General features: G+C 57.7%; 2 protein-coding genes across 3 annotated transcripts; both read left to right on the top strand.

Moving 5' to 3' along the window:
- Nucleotides 1-2,833: 2,833 nt before the first annotated feature.
- Nucleotides 2,834-7,569, top strand: CTSE (cathepsin E). 2 transcript variants are annotated; one of them, XM_052815590.1, is made up of 9 exons: nt 2,834-3,093; nt 3,733-3,889; nt 4,648-4,765; nt 5,719-5,837; nt 5,930-6,129; nt 6,391-6,513; nt 6,598-6,739; nt 6,848-6,946; nt 7,139-7,569. In XM_052815590.1, the coding sequence occupies exons 1-9, from the start codon at nt 3,035-3,037 to the stop codon at nt 7,301-7,303; spliced, it is 1,182 nt and encodes a 393-aa protein (XP_052671550.1). In that variant the 5' UTR covers nt 2,834-3,034; the 3' UTR covers nt 7,304-7,569. The 2 variants fall into 2 exon arrangements, with proteins under 2 accessions (XP_052671550.1, XP_052671549.1); XM_052815589.1 differs by lacking the exon at nt 2,834-3,093 and having other exon boundaries at nt 3,584-3,889.
- A 3,203-nt stretch (nt 7,570-10,772) lies between these two features.
- On the top strand, nt 10,773-15,046 carry RAB7B (RAB7B, member RAS oncogene family). Its single transcript, XM_052815591.1, has 6 exons — nt 10,773-11,310; nt 12,397-12,458; nt 12,610-12,736; nt 13,013-13,228; nt 13,635-13,760; nt 14,258-15,046. Exons 1-6 carry the CDS (start codon nt 11,137-11,139, stop codon nt 14,336-14,338), a joined length of 786 nt encoding a protein of 261 aa, XP_052671551.1. The 5' UTR covers nt 10,773-11,136; the 3' UTR covers nt 14,339-15,046.
- Nucleotides 15,047-25,506: the final 10,460 nt, after the last annotated feature.

Genomic DNA, 25,506 nt, shown 5'->3' with positions numbered 1-25,506 from the left:
CAGGCGCCGTTGGGGTTCACCCCCAGGAGCTGCATCGTGAGTTGGGGTCCCCTGGCAGGTCCCCACCATCGCTGCCCGCATTTGCCCCCCCATCCCCTGGGACCGCGGGGACCACGCCGTCCATCAGCTCCATCACAGGGGGATTTTAGTCCTGCTTTACCCACAGCTTCTGTGCCACGGGTAAATATTTAACTGAAGCTTGCTTGTTGGTTTGTTTTTTTTTTTAAAAAGTGTTTCCTATTGCAGGGTTTCACTCTTTCAAGTGCTCACTGATGTATAAACAGATTAACAGGTGGAACAAGTATTTGATAAACAGAGAAAAAAGGCTTTTCAGAAAACCCTATTTGGGTGTGATTTGAGTCAGAGCTAATCGTGGAAGTGGCTAAACTAAAGGAAATATAAAAAAAGAATACTGATAACATATTTTTAGCCTGAAAGCAGGTTTCTTAACATGAGTAAAGTGCTGTATGCTGAACCGGCGAGAGGCATGTTTTCCGCACAAGATGCATAACCTATTTCTAACGTATCTGAGGACAAGTATGTAAAGCTGGATGGGGTAAGATACACTTTATGACAGCTACTGCTTTTAAGCAATACAGGTCTATATATAGGCCATATATTACTTATAAGACCTGGGGTGTTCCAGTAGCTGGCAGTCACCGTTCATTACGTTTCTACTGAATGTAAGCACTTTTTCTGCTGTTTTATTAATGAGGTGGGTCCAAAGGCCCCCAGTCTTATAAATAATTCTGCATGTTTGGCTCCGTCACTCTGGGCTTTCTCTGCCACATCAGGAGGGGCCGTAAAGGCAGCGCGGATGCCCCAGGGGCAGGCAGGGACAGGCAGGGACGGGCAGGGACAGGCAGCACCGCTGCAGACCCCTGCTGAGGTGAGGAGCACCAAGTATTGAAAATGGTGCAGCTCTCCCATCTGCAAATGCAGTGTATTTCCAACACTGAGGTACGGCTGAAACTATGTATGAAGCAAAGCCTTTTTTTCCCAATGTTCTGGACAAATACGGCCAAGTCTTGCATTGGCTCCCAAAAGAAAGAGAAAAAAACATTTTGTTTGACTTTAAAGAAAACTTTTGATTTACCTTTAAGAGTTTGGGGTTTAAAATTACTTTTAAAATAACTAAATAAAAGTAGAAATAGTTTTGCTTAACTTCAAAAATTTCTAAATGAAAGGTTTGGCCTCTTTATTTCTTTCATCTTCATATTTTAACGCTGAACCTACTGTCACGAGTTTGCAGATTATGATGATCCAATTGGGGATCTTTTCCACTAAATAAACTATTTTGCTTGAAGTATTCAGCTTGTCTGTACTACGGCTCACACTCACGTTTATCTCAGAAGCCCAGTGATCCTTCAGGCTGGATTTTTCTTACAGGATTTTCAGGTTATAAACCATGCCCGTAACAATCGTCTTGCTGCTTTCGGCTGATCTGGCACTTGCTGCAATTGTTTTTGTTTTAGGATTTTTTTCTTTTTTAAATCCCTTCTATGAATATATGATTAGGACAAGAAGGGAGGCCGGTATATTAAACTGCATCTTAAAAGGGAAATAGATAATAACTTTGTGTAAAAGCTACTCAGTAAAGAACACTGCAGCTACCGACCTAGGCATGGGGAAATGCAGGGAATTTGCATTTGGCTTGGAAAAAAAATGGCTGCATCTGCCACCAGCATTGACTCTGCCGTGCCCCGCGTCTCCGCGCTCACACTGAAGAAACCTCTGATAAGATTTTTTAAGCTTAAGCTGCCGGCGAAGCCAAGGAGAGGAGGAGCCCAGCAGCATCCCCCAGGGATGGGGACACAAGACCCCCCGAAGAGGAGACAGGACTCGGCTCTTTCTCGGGCCATCCCCCATTAGCCGGGGCTGCATGTGGCTGCGTTGGGCTCACGGCCCCGCTGGTACCTGTGCCTCACAGACGAGGACTTTAATTTCCCAGGGCAAGGACTTTAATTAGATAAAATATACTAACCGGGATAAATGCAAAATCGATTAGCACAGTGCTAAGTGTAGAAGCCCTGTTAGTTACATGAACAGCGTTCACTGGGTAAAACACCTTTCTTTGTGGCACCCGTCACCCGTTACTATAGTGCCATAAACATGGAAAACAACCTCAAGGACGACACGGCATCATCACAAGCCTTCAGCCGCGTGTCTGAGAGATGGTGGCAGCAAGAAAATCCTCGCCTTCCCCCACTCGCCTCCCCTCCGTATCTGAACGCTTTATTTGTTCATTAGCATTTTTTATTTGCATTCACAGAGGCTTAATGAGATGGCCGTCCTGTGTTAAACAAAAATCAGCCACTGGGGAAGAGCCCATTAGTGGCTGTAAAGCAACGCGTAACTGTCTCCCATGCAAAGCCACTTCTTCCCGACCGTGCTTTGATGGCACTGACTGCTATTTAAAAGGGAAGGTTGCAGATTCCTGAGCAGTTCATCACTGCTAATTAGTCTTTTCCTTTTAAAGTTTGTTCAGCAGCTGCCCCGTGCTATGAACACATCCCTTTCCTGCACCCTCCCTGCAGCTATCGGGCTGTGGGGCACCCCACGGCCACGGGCAAGTCCCCGGGGGCGGCTGCAGGGCAAAGGCAAAGGGGAAACGCTCGCCCAGAGCATCTGGGGGGGCTTCCACCGGCTCAGCTGGGCCGTGCGATTCCCAGTGCATAAGGGGCTGGTGCCGGGACGGACACCCCATTCTGCTCCCGCTGCGGGACCTTCGCTGGCCCCAAAAGCGGCCGACACAGCCCAGCGCCCGGCCGGTCCCCGTGTGCCGCCCTGCTCGGCCGCCACCAGCCACTCGCCCACAAAAGCAAACTTGACCCCGGTGCGCTCGCTCTGCCTCGCCTGGGGCATGGCCAGTGATTCATTTCTACTGCCAAAGCCCTGTGTTGACATTGAAAGGGTGTTATCGCGGGTGCTGGTACACCGGTGAGGGTGTACCCGTTGGTATAAGAACAAAGCCGCGGTGCTGCCCGTACCCACAGAGCCCAGCCGAGACCAGCACTGCCGCCGAGCCGCCGACATGAAGCACCTCCTCCTCCTCGCCGTGCTCTGCCTTTCCTTGGCCAGCAGCTTGAAAAGGTAAGGGGGTCCCCCAGGGTGCACCCCAGCTCCCTGGGCTCTCGGAGGGGCTTTGCCCTCAGGGTCCTGCCAGTGCCGAGCGCGGCAGTGATGAACGGCCAGAGTTGAGCTCCCCCGGCACGGACACCCTGCGGCTGCACCGGCATGCAGGGACCATGCGGCGCTTTGCTGGTTTGCTCCCATCAGTCCGTCGGCTCCGTGGCCATCTCCATCCCTCTGGGCAGACCCCGTCAGCAGCAGTGGGCTGCGGTGAGGTCTGCAGGATGAGGTCTGTGCAAGCAGACGGGGCAGAAAACACCAGCATGAGTTCACCTTGGCCCTGGTCCCCTCTCCCAGCCTGAAGGTCCTTTTCCATCAGTCATGTTGAGCTCCTGCCTGTCCCATCGCTGCGAGCAGGACTGCACTGGGGCGTGCGTGCTCTCCTGCCAGCTTTGCCCTTGATTTGCTGTCTCCTAAAACAGATCAAGTCCCCCGTTTCGCTGCGCCTCGGCTAGAAAGCGTTGCGGTGGGGAATGCAGGGGAGCAGGCTCTGGACCTGCAATCTGGCGGTGCTGGGACCCTCAGGGTGGACATGGGGACTGCAGGACATCGGCAGCATCCATGGCCATGGGTCAGTGACCAGGAGCCCTGCTCCCCCAGGGTGACCCTGAAGCGGTACCCCTCCCTGAGGAAGTTGCTGCGGGACCGCGGGCAGCTCTCCCACTTCTGGAAAGCCCACAGGCTGGACATGGTCCGGTACAGCGAGGACTGCACTGCCTTCACGGAGGCCAACGAGCCCCTCATCAACTACCTGGACGTAAGCGTGGTGGCATCGAGGGCTGGGGGTACCGAGTCCCAGCAGCATGCCGCAGACACCCCAAAAGCACATTAGTTTGCATGAGCGGTCCCCAATGCCCAAATGCTTCCCATAAAGCCCACGCCTGCTAACAGAGCATGCCTGCAGCCAGTGCCGCAGCGTGCCAGGGCTTGCTGCCTGCTCGCTCCTGCCTGGTCCTTTGTTCCCGGGAATGTGATGATGAGAGGGGACAAGGGAGCACATTCATGGCAGGCGCTGTCAGCCCTCTCCCTGCCTGCTGCACTCCCCGAGCCCGCAGTGCTCTCGAGCACATGGCGACAAGACAGGTTTTCTCCAAAACTGACACATTTCACATGCATCAGAGAAGACCCCACCACAAAGGACCCAGAGCCAGAGGTGGAGGGTGTTTCCCAGGCTCTTCCCATTCCCCACAGCATGAGGGTCCTGTCCCCAAAGCCCCTGCCACTGTCTGCATCCCGCTGATGAGGGTCCCCTCAGGGCCCAGCGTTCCCGCTGAATCCAGCGGAAAGAGGATGGTGCCCACGCCCGCCGTCCTGCCTTTTGTTCTCGGCTTGCCTTAAATATTTGGCTCCTTTAATTCACCTGGCATGATGTGGCCATGACAGATCAAAGGCTGCCCTGGTACCAGCCATCCCCTGCACCGAACCCCATCAGTCCTCTGCAGACACCCTGGCACAGGCTCCCCTTTGCCAGGATTTCTTGGCGTGCCGACGGCTAACGGCTCCACTCTCTGCTAGATGGAGTATTTTGGGCAGATCTCCATTGGGACCCCCCCCCAGAACTTCACCGTGATATTCGACACGGGCTCCTCCAACCTCTGGGTGCCATCCGTCTACTGCGTCAGCAAAGCCTGCGGTGAGTAGGGGCTCCCCGACCGGCCGTCCCCCCCCCAGCCGGCTGCAGTGGGACCCCGGGTGACACCCCTGGGGTGGCCCCAGAGAGGCTGGGGGGGGTCATCAGCACACACAGCCCAGGGACCTTGGGGGGACCTCCCCACCCAGCTGAGCCCTCCAAGGTACACACGTATAACAGAAATCCAGGGTGGGGGGTGAGCGGGGGGAGCCTCAGAGCGTTTGTTTGCTCAGGCGCAGGCGGCTATCACACCACCAGCACCATCAGCCCGCGGGAGATATCGGACGTGCTCTTTAGGCCATTCTTATGGGAGAGCCTTTAAACAAACAAGCAAAGATGATAGCACATAATATAGCCTGTCAGCAAGGGGCTGGGTGGCAGGAACAAGGCGGGCACAGAGAGCGTGGCACGGCTCCGGGCTGGCTGCCCGGGGGCTCGGTGGGTGACAAGCACAGGGCTTGTTTGGGCTGTCGGCGATGAGCCGGCCCCGGCAAGTCCAGCTCTGCTGTCCCAGGACGTGGAGCATCTCCGAGCAGCCCCAGGGCTCCTCGGGTTCTTCTAACAGAGCCCAAGAGGGGTTGGGAAAAAAGGCTGGATACAGCAGTGCCCGTGGGGCTGCTTCTGTCTGTAAAACAGGAACAGCAGTGCTGATCTTCAGGTCTCATAAAAATATTGCACGAGCTAATCCCGCTCCCCTTAACAAACCTCGCATCTTTCAGGCAGATTGAAACAGGGTAAGTTTTATCTCTCCTCAAAATGCCAGCATGCCCTGTTGTCTCATGAGTAGCCCTTGCCCTCAGCAGCACGTCCACGACACAGGCATTTCGGCAACGCCACGTTGCCCCATCGGTTTGCTCCGAGGCCGGTTGCTGCCGTCGGCCATCCCGGAGCTCCTGGCATCCATGGCCACGCAGATAAATAGCATTTCTGCTGACAGCGCCCGTCTCCTTCCCCAGCTAAGCACACCAAGTTTCAGCCGTCACAGTCCAGCACGTACCAGGCGGTAGGGACTCCCTTCTCCATCCAGTACGGGACCGGCAGTCTGACGGGGGTCATCGGATCTGACCAAGTAGTTGTGAGTCACCTTTGGTTTCTCCTGCTCTGGATGACATGCCTGGGACTTGCCTACAGACTCAGCACCACCATCAAGCCTTCTCCTCCCCACAGGTTGAGGGCCTCACCGTGAGCAACCAGCAGTTTGCAGAGAGCGTCAGTGAGCCAGGAAAAACCTTCCTGGATGCCGAATTCGATGGGATCCTGGGGCTGGCTTACCCCTCGCTGGCCGTGGATGGGGTCACCCCCGTCTTTGACAACATGATAGCACAAAATCTGGTGGAGCTGCCGATGTTCTCCGTCTACCTGAGCACGTATGGACACGGCTTTGCTCTGGGCTTTTGCTTAGACTCAGGCATTGCTTTTAGAGGGAGCTGCTAAAATAAGGATGTTTTACTGAGATAGTAAAAGGGGTTTTTGGTACCGTGCCGAGCATCGCAGAGCTCAGGCCTTACAGGAATAAAGCAAATGACCTTAAGCATTTGTGGGAAGCAAGTGGGTATAAATCCACCCATTTAAAATGCAATGTGCAAAGTAAAAGAGAGGAAAACCCTCACATCTCCTCCTCCCTCCAGGAATCCTGAATCCTCCCTGGGAGGAGAACTGCTTTTCGGTGGCTTTGACCCCTCTCGCTTCACGGGGACCCTGAACTGGGTGCCGGTCACCCAGCCAGGGTACTGGCAGATCCAGTTGGACAAGTGAGTGGTGCTGGGAAGGGTTCGGCTGGAGCAGGGGAGCAGGACAAGTCCCTCCTGGTCCTTTTCTCTTTCCTCCTCCTCCAGCATCCAGCTGGATGGGACAGTGGCTTTCTGCGAGAATAGCTGCCAGGCCATCGTGGACACCGGGACGTCGCTCATCACAGGTCCCACCAAGGATATAAAAGAATTGCAAAGCTATATTGGTGCCACACCTGTGGATGGAGAGGTGAGAACGAGGGTGGGGAGAGGAGGGGGGCAAAGCCCTGGGACCCCCACCCCGCCAGGAGGGACCTGCCGTGGAGCAGCACCGCTGAGCCGCCCGGCTGTTTCGCAGTACGCCGTGGAGTGCAGCAACCTCAACGTGATGCCCGACGTGACCTTCACCATCAACGGGCTCCCCTACACGCTCAGTGCCCAGGCCTACACCCTCATGGTACGGCTGCAATTCCCAACGGCTCTTGGGGACAAAGGTGGCCCAGAGCCACGCCGGGAGCTGAGCCACGAGTCCCAGCGGGTGACAAGCCCCGCTGCTTCGTGCGCGGGACCTGCAGTCACCATTCCTGCATGTTTCCATGTGCACGAGGCTCTCGGGTTTGTCCCCAGCTTTGCAATTCTCCTTCCCCAGGAGTACAGCGACAACATGGCCTTCTGCACCAGTGGCTTCCAGGGGATGGACATTGCCCCTCCTGCAGGACCCCTCTGGATTTTGGGCGACGTTTTCATCCGTCAGTTTTACTCCGTCTTTGACCGTGGAAATAACAGGGTGGGGTTGGCCCCTGCCACCCCTTAGGGCTGTGGCATCCCATGGGGCAGGAGGGGAATGGAGCCACTGGGCTGCTGCCCTCGGGCAGGGCGGGGGATTTCACGGCTGCATCAGTGTCCCCAGAGGTGATGAAGACACCTGGGGACTGCGGCTGAAGAGCCCAGCAGAAGTTCAGTCCGCACCAGAAAGCCATTTAATAACGAATATAAAAATGTCTTGAGCAGCTCTGTGATCTGCTTTGCAGATTCTCTTTTTTCACACACGGGTCAATAAAAGCTTTAATAAAACAAAACCTGCCACGCTCATGTTGTAATTAGCGCAGCAGCAACCCTGCAGATCTCGGCTGGGTTGCGCTGGAGTGTTAAATCCTCCTTGCCCAGACCCTGCCCTCCTCCCTGGCGAGCTAAAAGCCTCGGTGCACCCACGGCACTGCCAGGGCTGCGTGCCCGGTGTTACTGGAGTTTCCCTGCTCTGGAGGGAGCCTTGGTGGTGCAGGAGATGCTGGATCTGACAGGTCGGCCTCCCTGGTCCTTAGCTGGGATTTCCAGCCAGGCAGAAGAGAACACTTTGCTCAGGTAGGGCATAAAGTCCCCAGAGGTGGCTGTGGGCATCCCTGAGCTCCCTGCCGAGCCAGAAGGGTAACGAGGACACTGGAGAGACCCTGGGGCTCTTTCTGTGCCACAAAACTCCTGGAACAACGGGTGATTTTGAGTGAATTTTGCTTTGATCCCCCGGGGCGCTTGCAAAGACAGCATGGTTGGTGGGTGCACGAAGCGAGAGAGGGCAAACCAGTTGCCAAGCTCCGCAACCTGCGGCCGCGGGCTGGGCTGGCTGGGAGGGTGGCAGGGGCTGGGGGGGCTGTGAGGGGCAGCGGGGGGCTGCGGGGGGCTGCGGGGGGCTGCTGGCCACAGGGGTCCCCAAGAGTCACTGCAGCGCATGTGACTTGCTGATGGTGCAAAAGATGCGGGAGAAAGCATGAGCAATCGTGGCTCATGCATGATGCATCCCCAAACATGCATGGAAGGCAGCGAGAAAGGGAAGCACAGAGAAGGGTTATTTTTATCCGTGCCTTTGCTCAGCTTTCCTGAAGTGAGGCCCTGCAGTGGGCTGGCATCAAGGTCGAGGTGCCAGGGTCCCCGTGGCCAGGGCCAGGCTTCGTGCCTGCTGCATCTTTCCCAGACCGGAGCAGTCTTCAGGGTTGGGTCTGCGAGTGCTGGAAAATTCAGATCTGATTGTAAACTTTGCAGCTCAGCCTTGTCGTTTGCAATAGAAGAAAATATCTGCCTTACTCAGAAACATTGATTGTGCCACGGACCAGCATACGGTTTCTGTAACCGGTTCCTGTGTTGACTTCACCTCAGCTGTGCTTTCCCCAGGCACGGCACAGATAAGATGCCGGGGCAGCTGGACAAAGGTCTCCTCTCCCTCTTCCAGCTTAACTCTCAGCACGCCAAGGTGCTGCTGGGCACCAGCCCATCACTGCAGTTGTAGGCAGCGGGGGAGCATCCAGCTTCCCCAGCACGATGAGGGACCACCCAGTGTCCCCGAACACTGGCCGGCAGCGAGAGGTGGCCCAGCCTGGACTTGATCAGGACTGCTCCGGTGCCACGTGCTCTTGGGATCCCAGAGCATGCCACATCTTCCTGGCAGGTTTTGGGGGGTCCTTTCCAGCCCTCCTCCCCACCCACGGCAGATGCTCAGGGGATGTTGCTCCAGCAAATACAGAGCATCCCAATAGGGAGCAACCCGCCTCCCGCTGTCCCCCGGGGAGCAGAGGTGGCCGAACAGCCGTAGGGAACAGTTTAGTCACTTGGATGCCTTTTAGCTTTCTTCCCCTTCCCTCACTGTCACTGCCCTGCAAGCCTTGCTGCAGGGAACAGCCCGTCCTCTCCTTGTCCCACGAGCCTTTCCTCTGGACGTGGCAGTCCCAGTCTGTGTTTCGTCGTCTCCTAGCTGCGAGATCTTCCTCATAGTCACAGGGCACAAAAAACCACGCTTTTTTCCTCAGATTTGCTGACTTGGTGAAGCAATCAGGACAGGATTGTAGCTGCGGTTGCAGGAGCTGCTGAGCAACTATTTGGCCATCACCTCCTCTAAACCACTGCTCCCACTGCTCCCACCGCCTTCATGTGGGGCGAAGCTCACACCAGGAGCTGTAAGGAGAGCAGGAGCTTTGGGAAAATCCCTTTTCTTGTGAAATCAAACAAAAGCTGGAGCCGGCACTGAGCCCGGGCTGGGCGCCCTGATGGGTATGGCCCCTCCTGCCCAGAAGCAGAAGTGGCCGCGAGCATCGGCTGTAGCAACGTGACCGCAAACCCCGTCTCCACCAGCGTGGAGCGGCACCGATCATCTGACCGGGTGAGCAACCTCCATCCCACCGGGCTTGGAGGGACACGCGGAGGGGAATGAGGGCAGAAGTAGTCGGGGGGGAGGTTGGACAACAGAGTCTTGCTGCAAGGGCAAAGGTGAAGCAGCATGATGAATATAGGCTGAAAACGGAGTAGGGGAAAACATCAGCCTTTTACCCACCACCAGTGAGAATTGGTTCAGGTGCTTCTCCTGCCTCATCCCAGCTCCTCCCTGTGCTTGCCCTGTGGGGGGAAAAAAACAGATTTTTCTGGCCAGACAGGTCCCAAAATTACACCTGGGAAGGAGGAGGAGGAGGGCTGTCCTGCTGAGTGCAGCAATCTTCCCTGAGATCCCATAAGGGATGACTACAGCAAAAAAAAAAAAGTCTACAAAAATGAGGCAGCCAGTGGGAAAGCAAAAGCCTGTCGTCTCAGAGGGACCCCATGCCTGGGGACGCGGGGGGGACACCCAGGTTCCCCCTGTGTCCCCAGGCACAGGGTCCCTCCGAGGCCACCAGTGGTTGCTGTTCAGGCTGAGGGAGCCAGGAGGGTTCACAGATGGAGGGGACACCCCTCTCCCAGTGCAAACCCCAAATCCTACTGAATGCTTGGCAAAGGCTCAGGAGCTGTCCTTGCACACCAGGGAGCACAGCTCTACCTTTGCAGCCACAGCCAAGTGGGTTTTCCCATGTCAAAGAGCCGTGGCCACCAGCCTGATGCTCAGAGAGACATCCAGAGGTTTCCTCGGTTGCTCCACGGTGGCAGCTGAGATCCCCAAAATCCTACCTGAGGGCTGAGCACATCAAACTCCAGGAGCTGCCACCAGCTCTGGTTACCGGGGCTCCCATCCTGACATGGTCCCCTCCTTTTGGGGTGCTCGTGGGATGCTGGCATTGACCGTGGGTGTGGGGTGGGACCCCCTAAGACTGGGGGTTGCAGGGACGTGGCCCAGTGTACCGAGGGGCTGCAAACACTCCGGCTTTCCACCCTGCCCCTCTCCTGCCTGCAAAAGGTGATGAGGCTGCAGAACCCACAGCCCCTCAAAGGGACCCCTGCCCATCTGCTCCCCCCTCTCTACTGGACCAAGCCCCCAGCCCAACCTCCCCTGCCACCATCCCCCACTGTTCCCAGCTCCTGAAGCCACTTATCCCATCCCACGCTATCGTCTGAGCTGCCTGACCACAGTCCAGGGTGGCTCCCACAGGCTCCAGGGATGCTGCTGATAGCCCTGCCAGACTTTTGTTCTCAGCCCTAAGTAATTACCGGCAGCAACGCAGATAAGGAGTCCCGGGGAGGTGGGTAAAAGGTACTGGGGGATCCTGAGCAAGAGAAGAGGCCAAAAGTCAATCCCAAAGCCCAGGGGACGAGGGGAACCTTGTTCTCTTTCCTCTATCAGAGTCCGAGCCGGGGAGTGCTTGGCAGAGCCCCAAGCCGAGGGAAACGCCGTGACATCCCAGCACCCGCCCGTGGCTCCTCCGCCGGCTCCGGCAGGATCTCGGCCCCTTTCTGCTGATGTCACGGTGCGGGGCCCCACAGCCGCCTTCCCCGGGCGGCGAGCAGGCGGGAATCAGCGCCGGAGCCGGCCGCCCTTTCCTGGATCCTCCTCTTTCGTCTCTTCCCTCCCCGGGACGCAGGCTGGAAAGGAGCCGAGAGCCTCGGCCGCCCGGCAGACGGATGCCCCGGCAGGTGAGTGCGCTGCCCTCCAGCCCCCGGGGCTGCAGCCGAGACCACGGCTGAGCAGGGGACCCCCAGAGCAAGAGCCGGTGGGCAAAAACGTTGGGAAACTCCATTTTGAGTTTAAAACCGCCTGGCCTCGGAGAAAGCTGTCCAGCGCTGGCAAAAAGACTGGAAAGTTTGTGTATGCTGAGACATGAAGCTCTGCCTGTGCCAAGGATGCTGCCCACGGCCGGGCTGGGGTGGCAGAGGGGGTGCGGGAGAGCCTGGACCCCACGGCCGAGAGCCGCCCTGGCAGGGGCGATGTGCCAAGGGGGAATGGCGCAGGACTGGCCAACGCATCAGGGAAAAATGCAGAGATGAGGCTGTCAGTAAGTATTTCCATCTGCACTTTGGCCAGTGCTGTGCCTGACGCTGCCACATGGACGGGGCTGCTGAGACCACCGGAGGATGCTCGTCCCCGCCTGGGGAGGGGGTTTGCTGGAGGTGCTTGGGGCTCCTGCCTCCGGATGGCCGGGCATAGACCACGCGGGGACACCAGGACATGTTGGGGATGCAGCCTGTGGGGAGTCTTTTGGGGTGCTCCCAGGCTGGGTGGCATCCCTGGGCTGTGCTTGGGGTACCCAGAAAAGTCCAGCCGACCATGGTCTTCTTTAATAACTGTAATTTGCCCCAGGACCCCCGGTGTGTGCCAGGTTTAGGGGATGGGATTGCACTTTAGAGGGAGAGGGAGAGGCAGGGAAGTTAGTTGCTCACAGCAGCTTTTAATGGCGATGATTCGGTGTGGTGCGGTGGCGTGTCTGGACGTGCACCGGCACCTCGGGAGCCGGTCCCGGGCGGTGACGTGGGCTGGGCTCAGCACGGGGGTTTCTGCCCCCACCACCGCCAGGACGTGAGTGCATCTGGGTGCTGGCACGGCACAGACACGGTGCTGGCATGGTGAGGACACGGCGGCATCCAGGGCCCCAGGACGGCTGGGGTGGGAGCGGGGAGAGGCCGTGGGGAGCAGCGGCTGCTCCCACACCTCCACCAGAGCCGCAGGGCTCGCCGGGAGCCGGTCCCATCTCCGCAGCCAGGTGACCCTCTCTTGTCCCGCAGGGCTTGTCCATGGATGCCAGCAAGAAGGTGGATCTGAAGATAATTATCATAGGAGCTCTGGGGTAAGGAGCGCTGCTGGTGATGGGAGGGAAGCCCCACGTGTGCACTGGCCCGGGAGCCTGTGGGTACGCAGCCCCTGTCCTTGCTGCGACAGACCCCCTGAGCCCGGCTTTGCAGTGCGAATCCTCACCCACGTCCCTTCCCTCCCGCCAGCGTGGGCAAAACCTCCCTCCTGCACCAGTACGTGCACAAGACTTTTTACGAAGATTACCGCACCACGCTGGGCGCCAGCATCCTGACCAAAGTCCTCACGGTGGACAACACCCCCCTGAAACTGCAGGTGAGAGGGGCTGGGGGTGCCTGCCCCGATCCCGTGGGCATGTGTGTGCCACCGTGTCCTGCTGTCCCCAAATGCCTACGGGTGTCATGAGGTGTGGGGCTGGATTTGCAGGGCCTGATTTTCAGCAGCCCTGAGCATCCATGAACCATACTGAAATCCCACAGGAGTTTTGGGGGCTCAGCACTCCCTGAAGCTGGTCCCCTGAGCTTAACAGAGCACAGGGCTGCAAACGCTCGTGCATGTCGTGTGTCTGTACCCATGCCATTCTCTCCCTAGATCTGGGACACAGGGGGACAAGAGCGATTCCGGTCCATGGTGTCAACCTTTTACAAAGGCTCGGACGGCTGCGTGCTGGCCTTCGACGTGACAGACAGGGAGTCATTTGAGTCCCTAGACAACTGGAGAGATGACTTTCTGGAGAAGGTCATTCCGAGGGAGCAAGATTTCCCCATGGTCGTGTTGGGGAACAAAATAGACATCTGCGATCGGCAGGTAAGGGTGGAGGAGAGACAGCGGGGTGCGTGGATTGGGACGCCTTAGTGCCCCAATGGCTTACGAGCGCTGATCCTTTGCCTGCAGAACCAGGCAAAGGTTTCTGATGCTCACATGAAAACCAGGGCTTCTGGGCGAGGAGGAGCTGCTGGGCACCCGGTGCTGCCGCCTCCCCCATGCCTCTCGGAGGGCATAAGCAGCATCCCCCCACTGCCCTTCGCAGCAGAGATTGTCCTCTCTGAAGACAGCAGGAATTAAGCGTCTCAGACAGCTGCCTGCGCTGCCAGCACCCTGCCCTCTCTCCGCAGTGCCTGGATGGGCGAGGAGGGTCCCCTCTGCCAACTCGCCAGCAGCTACAGGCAGCCCTGCGCCGGGCTGGGTTGTGGCTCCATCCTCCTTTCCCCAGGTACCCAAGGAGATTGCCTCAGCCTGGTGCAAGGAGAAAGATATCCCTTATTTTGAAGTCAGTGCCAAGAACAACATCAACGTTGCAGAGGCTTTCGAGACCCTCACAAAGCAGGCGTTAATGACGGTGAGCATCGCTCCTGCACCAAGCCTGTACCGACAGCAGGGATTCGGGTGGGAGCCGGACTCAGCCACCCCCCCCGAGGTGATCTGACAGACCCTCCCAGCTCACCCTCTGATGCAGAATATCTTCTATTTATAACGTGTAGGAGAGCCCCAGGAAAGAGAAATGCACCAGTGTTTGATTTCTTAAAACAGATCTTAAACCAGTTAGAAAAGAATAAGAATCGCTATTTCTCTTTGCCCGTGGTGACGGGACCGGGCGTGCGGCACCGTACAGCGCACCAGCGCTGTCCTCTAGTGGCCACCCCACGGGGACCTTCGTGTCCCCACACTAAGCAAGCGGGATAGCCCTGCTCCCTGGCTGAGCCAGGTGGCTTTTCCCTGGATTTTGTCTTTAATCACGAATCGGGACTGAACCTGTGCTCCCCAGTCCTTCAGTCCACTCAGGCTGGCGCTGAGCTGGCATCACTCACTCTTTCTCTTCTCTGGTTTTTTTTCCAGCATAAAGGGATTTTTGAGAGCTATTTAACCGACTCCATCAAACTCACTCCCAACGACAAGCCCAAGAAGAGCTGCTGCTGACCCCGGGCACTTTGCCACGCTCCGGGCTGTCCTGCGCAAACACGGCCCAGGTGTGCTGGACCCCACGATGCCCAAGGCTGGAGCCCTGCCCCGGGGGTCCGTGCCCCCCGGCCGCCCCAGCCCGGCCGCAGAGGCTGGCCAAGCCAGGGCACAGGACGGCCGCTGCTCGACGCACCGGGTCCGGCTGGCTGCGCATCCCGGGACTTGCCGCTTCCCACATCTCTGGAGCCGCTCTCCCAAACCAGCAGCCTCCCAAATGGCCGCTGCGTCACAGTGGCCTCGTCCCCCTCGATCCGCTGCCGTCTGGCACCCGAGCGGGCGATCCCCCTGCGGTGACAGTGCCAGGGAGCTGGGCGGTGCTCCCGATGCCTTTCCAGAGACCACGACCTTGGCCCCATGGGTGACCCTTCCCCACGCGTGGACTGGTGGCCCCACGGCACTCACGGTGCTCACGGTGTGTAGGGGCTGTCCTGGGGGGAGAAGTGGGGCTGGTGGCCACGGCACAGGCGTGAGAGCAGCCGGGTCCCCTCCCGGGCTCAACCGCTGTGGACGTAACCATTCCGTGCCTCAGTTTCCCCTGCTCTCATGCACACCCCCTGTCAAACACCTTCCACCTCCCGCCTCACTGGTGAGGATGCTCTGTGAAGCACTTTGTCAGGGATTCTTTTTTTTAAAAAAAGGAAATTAAATATTTCATTTTTATTTATATATATGTGTCGCAAAATGCTCCTGTGGTCCGGCAGCAGGAGGACGGGGTGGGGGCTCCGGACTCTTGCGCTGCCCCGTGGGCCATGCTCCAGCCTTTCCTCTGGCGAGGCCAGGAGCTCTAAGCCTGTGCCAGCTTCTTGGGGCAAAGGGATGCATTTTGGGGCTGGATTTTTTTTTCCAGTGCAAGGGTGTGCGGTGGTGGCGTGGGAGCCTAGCCGGAGCGGCTGTCGGCAGAGGGAGCCCGCTGGGAGCCGAGCCGAGCACTGGCTTCCCTTCTTGCATCCATCCTGCTCCTGCTTGGGCACCTTCGAGAAGCCGTGTCAAGGCACGGGCTGGGGCCGGCGAGGTGGCCGTGGCCACCCCGTGCCACTTTCCCCACGGCCTTGGGAGCCGCATCCCTGGGGCTGCGGCACCCCGCTCGCTGCAGAGCCGTAGGGTTGGATGGACCCAGGGAGACCCCCGGGTGGGCACCCTGCCCCGTGGGTCTCCAAGGGTCCTCCTGCCCTCTCTCCACCCTCCTCCAGACCCATCCACGCCGACTGCAGTGGTCCCGCAGAGCTTCCCAGGGGCCGTGGGGGCTCTGCCCTGGCATCGCCCAGACCTTTCCATGAGCGGCAGCCCCATCGTGGCTGTTCCCCACCCAGGACCATCGAGCTGTGCCACCAGCTGGGGACAGCACCCGTCCGTGGCAGTGGCAGGGCACGGGGCTGGTGGGTGCGTGCAGGCAGGGCAAAACCTGAGGGAGGGCTCGGCACGGGGGGGGCCACAACGCCGTAATTAGACAGCCAGTCTCCAGAGAGGCACGTAGAGGTGTTCCCACCCTCCTCCTTATGCAACACTCAGCCTGTTTATTTGGGCACCAGGCCGGGGAAAGGATTTGTCCCTTAATATTAGGAGGAGAGGGGCATTAACTATTTCCTCCCCGAGCTCTGCACGCTCTTTCCCCCTGCATCCCCCAAGGCACCTCCCCAGTGCTGGCTGGTGCAGCCCCAGTCCCCAGCCGGGCTCTGCAGCCTGCCCGGAGCCCCCCTCCCGCCCGGCATCGCGCAGCCCCCGTCCCGGCACAGCTCGGGGCTGAGCATCAGCCAGTGCGCTCAGCCAGGTCTGTTTGGATGGCAGGCTGTGTCAATAGCGATGTTGTTTTTAATTACACCCTTTCTCCGGCAGCTCTCAGTGCTGGAGGCAGATGCAAACTTGATCTGTTTTACTCCAGCAAGCAGTTATTTGGACACCCAGCGCTGAGCAGGTCGAACAAACGCACTCAGTGGAGCGGGTGCTCCCTCGGCCGGGGCTGAGCAGCCACTGGCGTGTGCCCAGGGCTACTGTGGGTGCTGAAGCCCGTGAGCAGCAGAAGCCAGACCCAGGCGGGAGCTGCAGGTTTGTCTTGGGGTCCACCTGCAGACCGGGCTGCTCCGGCAAGGCACGGGCAGGAGCGTGTCGCAGCACCCAGTCGAGCTGGGGTCAGACCTTCGACTGCAGGCACAGCTTGCTCCAGAGCCCTTGTTCAGGCTCTGAGATGCTGGGCTTGAGCTGAGGGGGATGGAGAATAGCGGGGCCCGAGCACTTTGTGTGGCCATGGAGCATCATTCCAGGCACAGGAATTAAAACTGCATAAGAGACTGCAACCTCAGGAGCTGGCAGGATCTCTAACGGCATCACCACCCTATAGAGACCCCGGTTAACGCACCTTGCAGATGTGCAGCACCATGCTGGAGCCGACCGCAGCCATCCAGCTTTTCTTCTCCCTCCACCACCGGTGTGGTCCTGCCGGCCCAGCAGCCCTGGGACAGTCGGGATCGCTCCGGGAATCCTTCCTCCAGGAAGACCGGGAGACTGAACGGGGTGGCACCGCGCCAGGCAGGATGCTGGCAGGAGCGGCCAGAGGTGCTAAGCTGGTAATACTATCCCGTGGCCGAAACTTGATAAAGGACAGGGGGAGGTTTGTAACGCACGGGATTAACAAGGTCAGCTCAAGATTTTCTCAGGGTGAAAATCAAAGGGAAAAATATTTGCCTTGTGTGACTCAGTGAGTTCCTGTGCAGTCAGTGGTACCAGCTCACCCCAGCGGAGGGCCTGGCCCATGGCGATAGTGAAGAAACCAAATCAACCTGAGCTCTTGCCCTCCTGCTGTCCTACCCCACACTGCCGTATTTAATAAGTCAGAGATACTTTGCAGCCGTGATGCTGGGCTCTGCGCTTCACTCAGCTTGGCCAGCTCAGCCAGGCTGTACCTCTGCCTTTACAGGTTTTCATTCACTGATCAAAGCTACACACAAAAATGGGCAAAACCCCAGCCTGAGGATGCCAATCACCAAACGGAAACCATCCCTACCCCGTCGGCACGTACAGAAGAGCTGCCCTTGGTATTTGCAGAATTAGCACCTGACACTCACCCTAAATCCTTGACTCCCCACCACAGCTTGCTTCAGCGCTTCTGAGGTTTAATGACTCCTAACAGCTCTTCCACCCTCCGCCATCCCATGTGCTCTAAAAATGCAGCATGTGCTCCATTTTATCTCGTGTAACCAGACTGGTTGAGTTCTGACTGGTTCCAGGTGTGGGAGTCTGGTTAGAGCCTGTGGGTTTGCATTGCAAACTGCCTCTTTGCAGAGCTGACAGATAGCAGCTCCTCTGCAGCTCCTTGCCTGCAGACATGTCCCAGCAGCCCGGGGACAGGCAGCAGTGTCTGTCCGTCCACCCCAGCCTGCGGCACCCGGTGCCGGGTGGAATTAAATTCTCTTACTGAACTTGTGATAATTAAAATAAAGGCACTGCAAAGTAGCTTAAAAAGCTGCAAAGCAGATTTTAAAAAATCAAGTTTTCCCGTTCCAAAGGAGAAGCCCCGTTAACCTGGAGCTGGGATTGAGAGTAACGCAGCGGTTTCAGTCACTTCAAGATGTTGGTCTTAAAAGCAAACCTGACAAACCCCAGAGGTTCAAAGTTACAGGTAACCTTTCAAGAACTACAAACACGAAAAATAAAATCATGGCATCACGCAAAGCCTTACCTCTGCCCTCTAGTGCAACCGGGCAGCAGGTATGCAACTGCAGCTGCAGGGTGTCAGCCCACATTTTTGCAGGCTACGTGTGCCGCACTTGGACGCGCCTGGTCCCTCGCGTGCGGCAGCACCAGCCCCATGCCGGGCACCGCTCGCTCACTAACGAAGGGTTTGGTGACGTGGCTGGGCACGGAGCAGCGCCGGAGCATCCCGCGGCACACCGGCACCCCTTTACATGAGCACGGCTGATGCTATTAATTATTTGAATGACTATTCTTTGTTTCTTCAATCACTGCCCCATTATTCCACCTCAACCGACCAGCAGTGAGCCTGTTGCGGGTGACACCAATGGGATTTGTGTGACTGTCCCCCCCCGCAACTGCCAGGGACGCGCAATTAGCCCCTGCTCGAAGCCATCCCCTTGCCCTCTGCTTCATTGTCCACCTATTCACGTCAAATGTTGATGCTTCTCCTTCAAACCCATCACACGGGAGCTTTTGTTACCGCGTCCCAGCTGTGGCGAGCGTCCACTTGAAGGGTCGTGCAGGGCCGCAGGGCTCTGCCCAGCCCCGGGGGCTGCGAGCGGCAGGGCCGGGGGACGCAGCGAGTCTGCGAGCCAGCACGTAGAGAGGATTAAGGGCTGTGGCCAGTCCCCCAGTCAGCTAAGGTACATGCTGAAGTCAGCAGCGAGCCTGAGCCTCGGGCGTCCTTCCCGCAGCGCACGGGACAGCAGCAAAGTGCCGTCTGCTGCCAGCCGTCTGCTGGGACGGGCAGGTTTGCCCCAGCCAGCCTGGCACGGGGCTGCAACACGGTCCTGTGGGGCACTAGCTAGGGCAGTGTTCTGCTTGGAGGGTTTTTCCACCCTTTTTTGCAGTCGATATGCATTTTGCAAAGCCCTCCAGAAATGCCGAGTGCTGTGGAGAGGGTCCTGTGCGTGGGCCAGACCCACGGGCAAGGCACGGACAGGAGTAACGGCAGCAAAAGCAACTTGGAGAAATCCAAGCAAAAGCAGTGGGCAGCTCGGCAGTGACCGAGGCAGGATCGAGCGCGCAGCGGCGCTCGCCACGGGGTGGATGTGGCCTTTTGCGCAGGGGTGGACATTGTCTTCACTAAGGACTTTCGGTGCTATCTGCACCTGGAGAGTGGGAGCAGCTTCAGCCTCCTGCTGATGTGTACCTGCTGCCTGATGAGGAGCTCACTGCCCCCAAATTCCCGTCCTTTTGGCTTGAGATGGGCCAGATTCTGTCCTGCATGAACGAGCAGCTCCTCAGAGCGTGGACAGATGTGAACCATGGTGACTTGCAACCTTTCCCTCACGCTGACCAAAGGGAAAGTGCAGACATACTTCTTCTTGAGCACCGTTGGGTCTTGCAAAGCACAGCCTGAATGAGGCCACCAGCATCCCTGGGGACATGGCCAGACCAGACCAGGAGCCTGGGCACGCGTGGACCAAGGCTGCAGCCTCCCTCCGAGCCCTGGGCAAGACTCAGGACAGAGAATCACGCTCCCACCAGATTTCACCCAGGCATTGCATCCCTCTGGCCCGAAATGATTTATTTAGCTTTAAATGCCTGCTGCCCACCAACTCTTTCGAGGCAGACTGGCAGCCTGAGCTGGCTCCTGGCCTCGTGCCACCGGCGCCTGGCCATCGGCAACACCCTGCCTAAAACTTCTGAAAAAGGCCAAGCGGGCTGCCGGCTCTTTCATCTAAAAGCTGGATCCTGATCTCTCTAACCAGGGGCGACAGGACCTCCATCACAGCCATCCTCACTTTAAACACCTGAGTACTTCTGAAGATACTGACCTCAGAGACCTGAACAATGAGATGTTTTATTTCACCGCTTATCTCCCATCACCGAGGTTTGACCATTTTGGCCTTAATGAGTTGCCCAAGGCCACGTAGCAGGCAGTGAGGTACAAACGCGATGGCTCCTGCTCTGCCAGGACCCCCTTTGCTTTCCACGCACACCCCCGCTGCTCCTGCGGCTTCCGCGGCTTTGCACTGCCTTGCACAAACGCTGGCGTAAAGGAGGGAGCAGCTGCATGTTGCTGAGCTTCTCCCAAACTCCTCCACACACTTTCCCACATTTTGGGGGGGAAAGATTCCTCTTTTCTTTTTTTTTTTTTTCAAATTGGAAAGCCTCCCTTTACTGGAATTCAATTGTGCAAAAAAGCCTCATTTTGGTTGACTCTCCTAATTCACAGAGTGGACAGAAAGCCTCGAGGGGGGAAGCAATGAGCGGTTGGGGGGGGAAGCAGAGCCCGGAGCCAGCCCCAAGCCCGGATTCCAGGCGAGCGGGATCCTCCGCACGGCAGCCTGCGGGCTGGGGGGCGATCCTGCCACCGGTGAGGCCCCCCCGGCCACGGAGCTGCTGCAACGCCATGCATTTTTGACTGAAGGTGTGGGCTGGGGCTGCTCCCCACCCAGCCCCTGGGAGCAGCTCGCCCCGCTGCTGAGCACCGTTCGTGTTTCTGGGCCTTGGGCAGACCTTGCTGAGCACTTGTGTGTTCCCCTGGAGAAGGCAGCTATCTTGCACCTATTTTACAAATAAGATAACAGCCCTTGCTCAAGGTCACCAGAGGCAGAGCTGGGAAGAGGGCTGTCAGGAAAGCGCCGTCCAGCCTCAGCACTTTGCCGAGGACAAACAGCCCACCGTCTGCCACGCACAGCCCACGCCTGCTCCACGATGCTCTCCGGGGGCTGCCCCTGTGCTGGGCAGGGTCTTCTCAGGGGTGATGTTTGCTCCGGAGACCCTTGCTGTGCTCCAGTGGGAGATTACAGTCGGTGGGGTTGACTAACCAACAGAACGTGCTCTGCTCCCCGAGCCAGGATGTCTTACACGGCAAAGCCTTCAGCTGGGGGATGAACTCGCACGGTGCACTCGTGCCAGCCCTGCTGTTGTGGCCCAGGGCTCTCCCGTGAGGAGGTCTCCCTCTGAAGACAAGGGCCAGCACCGATGTGATGGGGATTATTCAAAAGACACGTGCAGGGGACAGTCTCATCAGGAGGCTGCCCCTTCCCTTGCCTTTGGAGGTGTTCCTGCAGGGCTAAGGCAGGTTGTAAAGGCCGTGCGCAGACGAGACACGACAATTCCCTCTGCTAGATAACCAGAAAGCTGTATGCCTCTCCCCAGCTCTAAGTTCACACCATGAAATAAACTGCACAAAACATCCACGTGGTGCTGAGCCATAGGGGCAGCTTTGAACCTCCTGATGCCTTTCTGCATTCCACCCTTTATTTTGGTGCTGTAAATAATCCCGCTGTCTCCCTCCAGGACATTGTGTTCCTCATTCCTCCCCGGATAAAGCCCTTGACCCCTGTGCCAGCTGGTGAGACCAACCGTGTGTCCCTGCAGCCAAGGGGGAAGCCTGGGAAGCGTTAAAAGTTGGCGGTTCCCTTTCAAGCGGGACCTGTGTCTCCATCACCTGGCACCGCGGAGCCGGCGGCTCGGCCACGTCTGCCAGCGAAAGCATGGCGTCCAGCCCGGCCCCGGGAGCTGCATTCCTGGGAGAGAAGGAAGCGATGATAACCAGCCCTGGGAATGTCACTGCTCCAGCCAGGCTCTGTGCGGTGACACACGGTGCCCGCAGGTGACACTGCTCGCTACGCTGCGGGTACCCAGCGGGTACCAAGCCCTGCCTGCCCTCTGCTTGCAGCCAGCAGCCCAGAGCATCCTACAATATGGGGCATGTCCAACGCCCTGCTCCAGAAACGGCCACCTCATTCCTCATTCCTGTAGGAATTTGGCAGCCTGAATCTCTGCTTTCCCATCTGGCTGAGGTACACTACTGATTTCAAAAGCTCCTGAAGGGACAGACAGACAGAGAAGCAGGACACTCCACCTAACTTCAGATGTCTCCTGTGCAGGTGTCACAGCCTGAGCGACACATCAGCCAAGTGGAGCAACAGCCCTTCAGGACCTTCCAGATCCACCTGGAAGCACCGGTTTCTCTCCACAAAGGCTTCCCACTCCACCTGCAGCATCTCCATCCCAGACCCTGGCTCCTACCCGTGCCTGTGGCTGCACAAGCCCCGCTTCCTTGGCAAAACTCTCCGAAAGCAAGAAGCAGCTCCAGCCACAGGTCCCAGGGAGGGGGGGGAGGCTGCCTGCAGGTCCCACCACCAGCAAAGCTCCCAGAAACCAGCCCCCTCCGCCCCGGGGGATGCGCTGCCTTTCCCCACTGACTCTAACCTCAGGGCTCCAAGGAACCTTTCTCATAATTTCCAGCAGTAAATTACCGCTGAATCATTACCCTCATTAAGTGCAATATATCTGCTAATATTAATCATCTGCAAATAAACACACACATTCCGGCACTTGGTATACCGTTATCGGACCAGAAGATAAACAGCTCAGCAGTCCTTGCACCCAGGGCTCCATGTTCGACTCAGGGGAGTCCGTATAGTGTCTTTCCATCTCCCAGTGCCTCCCAGCTTTCCGGGCAGCCCCACTGCTCCCCAGACACTCGTCTGTGCCCTACACATCGTCCTGGCCGGTCTGTTGGTGGACACATCCCAGCAGAGCGGCCTGGGCCACGTGCGGTGAGTTTGGCCGAAGCAGAAAGAGGCAGAATAGAGTTATATTTATAGTTACTGAAACTGGAATTTGACCAGGACTGCACCTCCCGTTGCAAGAAATGCCAAAGGACCATTGGTGGCTGTACGGGGCTGGTTTCTCCATAGGGCAAGACCTTGCAGTTCCCTGATCACACCCACCGGGACTTTGGAATAGCAGCTCTTGCAATGGGGAGCCACCAGCCCTCCCCACGAGCTCGCCTGTCCCCATGCAGTGGGAACCAGTGGTGAGTCTGTACGGAAGGGACACCTGGATTTGGAGGGGACAGAGCAAGCCTGAAGGCCTTGTGTAAGTCATCTCCTGTGGGCAAATTGCCTTGCACAGGATTGAGAACTTCCTCGGGTTTTGCCAATGCTGGGTGGGCAAGAAACCCAACCAGTCGGACTTCTGCCCTGCCAATGTCCCAGCCCAAGCCACAAGCAACTGCACCACTGGGTCCCTTTGGCTGGTTTGGTTTTGCATCCCAGTGTAACTGCATTTTACTGTCTGTCTGACGGGGATCGCTGACATTCCCTTGGTCCTGGCATCCCCACTGCTGATCTTGCCAGGTCCTACACAACGTGCCTGTCCAGGGCCTGATGCAAAGAGCAGACAGCTCGGAGGACGAGGAGCACCCGCAGCCTCCTCGCCTGGACCTGTTCCTGTTTCACTCATGCGGTGAGCCAGCTTTGGGATTTTACTTTCCACACCGGCTAGATTGAAATGAAGGTGACGTTGCTCCCAAAGCTCAGAGCTGGGCTGGTCCCCAAGGTGAGACCTGTCCCCTCTGGATGCACAGACTGGCTGCACAGCCCCTCTGCTTGGCACCTTGTGTTTTTCAAAGGCAGATGGCTGTGATTAGAGTGGAAACTTAAATTCAGGGCTCTGTGGTCCTATTCCAAGCGCAGATACTGATCTCAAACAAGTGATTTACCTACCCCCCATGCCCATGGCCACTTCTGCAGCTCCACAGCTTTGCCCACACTGGGATGTCAGTTTAGGAAAGCGAGGGGGAAAAAAAATCTTTCATTGGTGGAGCTCTGCTAGGAAAAGCACCAGTTCAATGATGGCAAAAAAAGTCCCTTTTACCATTAGTTGACTGCCCAGGCAGTTTATCAATGCCAGCATCACCTCTGCAGCAGAGATGCTGTTTCCCTGCTTTCTGTGGTGTTTGCGAGCAGGACCCCTGTGGCTGGGATCTTCGGGTGCTGGTGCTCCAGGTTCCCTGGATTTGCCCCATAGCAGGGACCACTGCGGGCACGTGTGGGCTGGTCCTCCTGCCATGTCATGCGTTTACGTTTCAAAGGGCTCTGGGCATATCAGGCTGCCCTTTTAAAAAAACACTTGATATGGGTTATTAATGATATTTACAGGATAACCACTTGGCAATTATTACCTCTGTCTATCAGATGGCAATGAATCAGCCCCCTTTCCCCTGGCACCCTCCAGCAGGGTGTTCCTTTGGCATGCTCTGGACATAACGATCAATTCCCATAAGATGAAGTTTCTTGGCAGTAAACGCTGATGCCTTGTGCATGCACAAGGTACCAGAGATTTTTACTCTGATGGACTCTGGGAGTGAGCAAAAGCCACATCATTGCCTTCTCCCTTCCTCCCATCCCAGCCATATCCCCCCTCCTTCTCCCCGCTCTCTTGATCTCCTGCCTTCTCTCTCCCTTCTCCCTTTTCCCATCATTTTCCCCATACGCAGGCCAACAAACGCTCAGAGGTCGCAGCACATCCCACCCGCCCTGCGTCTGCACTTTGGGATTGAGCCCGGAGCAGGGAGGGCAGCAGAGCCATCCCCCATAAACAGCTCACACTGAGCTGTCCTTGGGGATGATGGGAACATGCAAGATCAATTCCTTCCACAGCAAATACCCCCCACAGCTTCTTTCTAGTGGCCTATTCCTTCAGCGATGTCCCCTGCTGATGTCCCTATCCATCTCATCATCTCTGACATCCTGGCCGGTGCCAGGCTCCTGCACTCTCGAATCCCTCTGGGAGGAGAGGAGACCACGAGCCTGGACACAGCTCGGCACGGCGGTGCCGGCGCGGGCTGGGGACACGGCGGCAGGAGGGGACGAGCCCTTTCCCCTAGTCTGAGCTGGCTGCTCCCTGCCAACACGCACGTCACACGCGTGCCTTTTTCAGCTCCAAACACTGCATTTCCCAAGACAACGGCAAAACCCCAGGTCAGGAGGTTGACCGGTAACTCTGGGGGGTGACCCCCAAGTCTGCAGCTCCCACATGGTCCATCCCAGCACCTCCCTGCTCCATCCCTGTCCACTGCCAGGGGCATCCGAAGAACTTGTCAAACTCTCCTCCAGACGAGCACGTGGCGCAGGTGCGTCTCCCGCCTGGGGACCGTGCCTGCAAGGCTGATGACAGATAGCCCAGCCCGATCCGCACCGGCACATCCCTGCGCCGCTGAGGGCTTCGACCTCTTCCCCACGCAGAAGAACGGAGCCCGCGCCCTCTCTCCTGGGCAGGCAGCGGGGGCTTCGCCTCTCTTTCCCATTCCTCTCATCCCTTTGAACCTGGAAATAAGAAAGAAACTGCTTTCCCCTGCCAATCCCATCTTCAAAGCCCGAGCGGCGGGGTCCGGTGCTGGCACAAAGCGCACCATTGTCCGTTCCGGAGGCGGAGAGTCGGCCAGAGCACAAAGGCCGGGGAGACGCTACCCACCGCACCGGGAAGATCGCCCAGGCCAACAAAAGCATCTTCTCCTGCCCCGAGTCCGAAGCAGGCGAAGGAGGGGGCCCGGGGTGACGGTGAATATGAGCTATTGTCACCGAGAGCCCGGAGCACGGAGGGACCTGCAAAGGTGATCAAACGGCCCAGGCCTGAGCGGGAAGGGGTGGGGTGAGGGGGGACATCCAAAAAAGCCCTTGTCCCTCTTCAGA

Source organism: Harpia harpyja, chromosome 19, assembly GCF_026419915.1.
Source record: "Harpia harpyja isolate bHarHar1 chromosome 19, bHarHar1 primary haplotype, whole genome shotgun sequence".
NCBI classification, from domain to species: domain Eukaryota; kingdom Metazoa; phylum Chordata; class Aves; order Accipitriformes; family Accipitridae; genus Harpia; species Harpia harpyja.
This window is presented reverse-complemented; position numbering and strand designations above follow the sequence as displayed.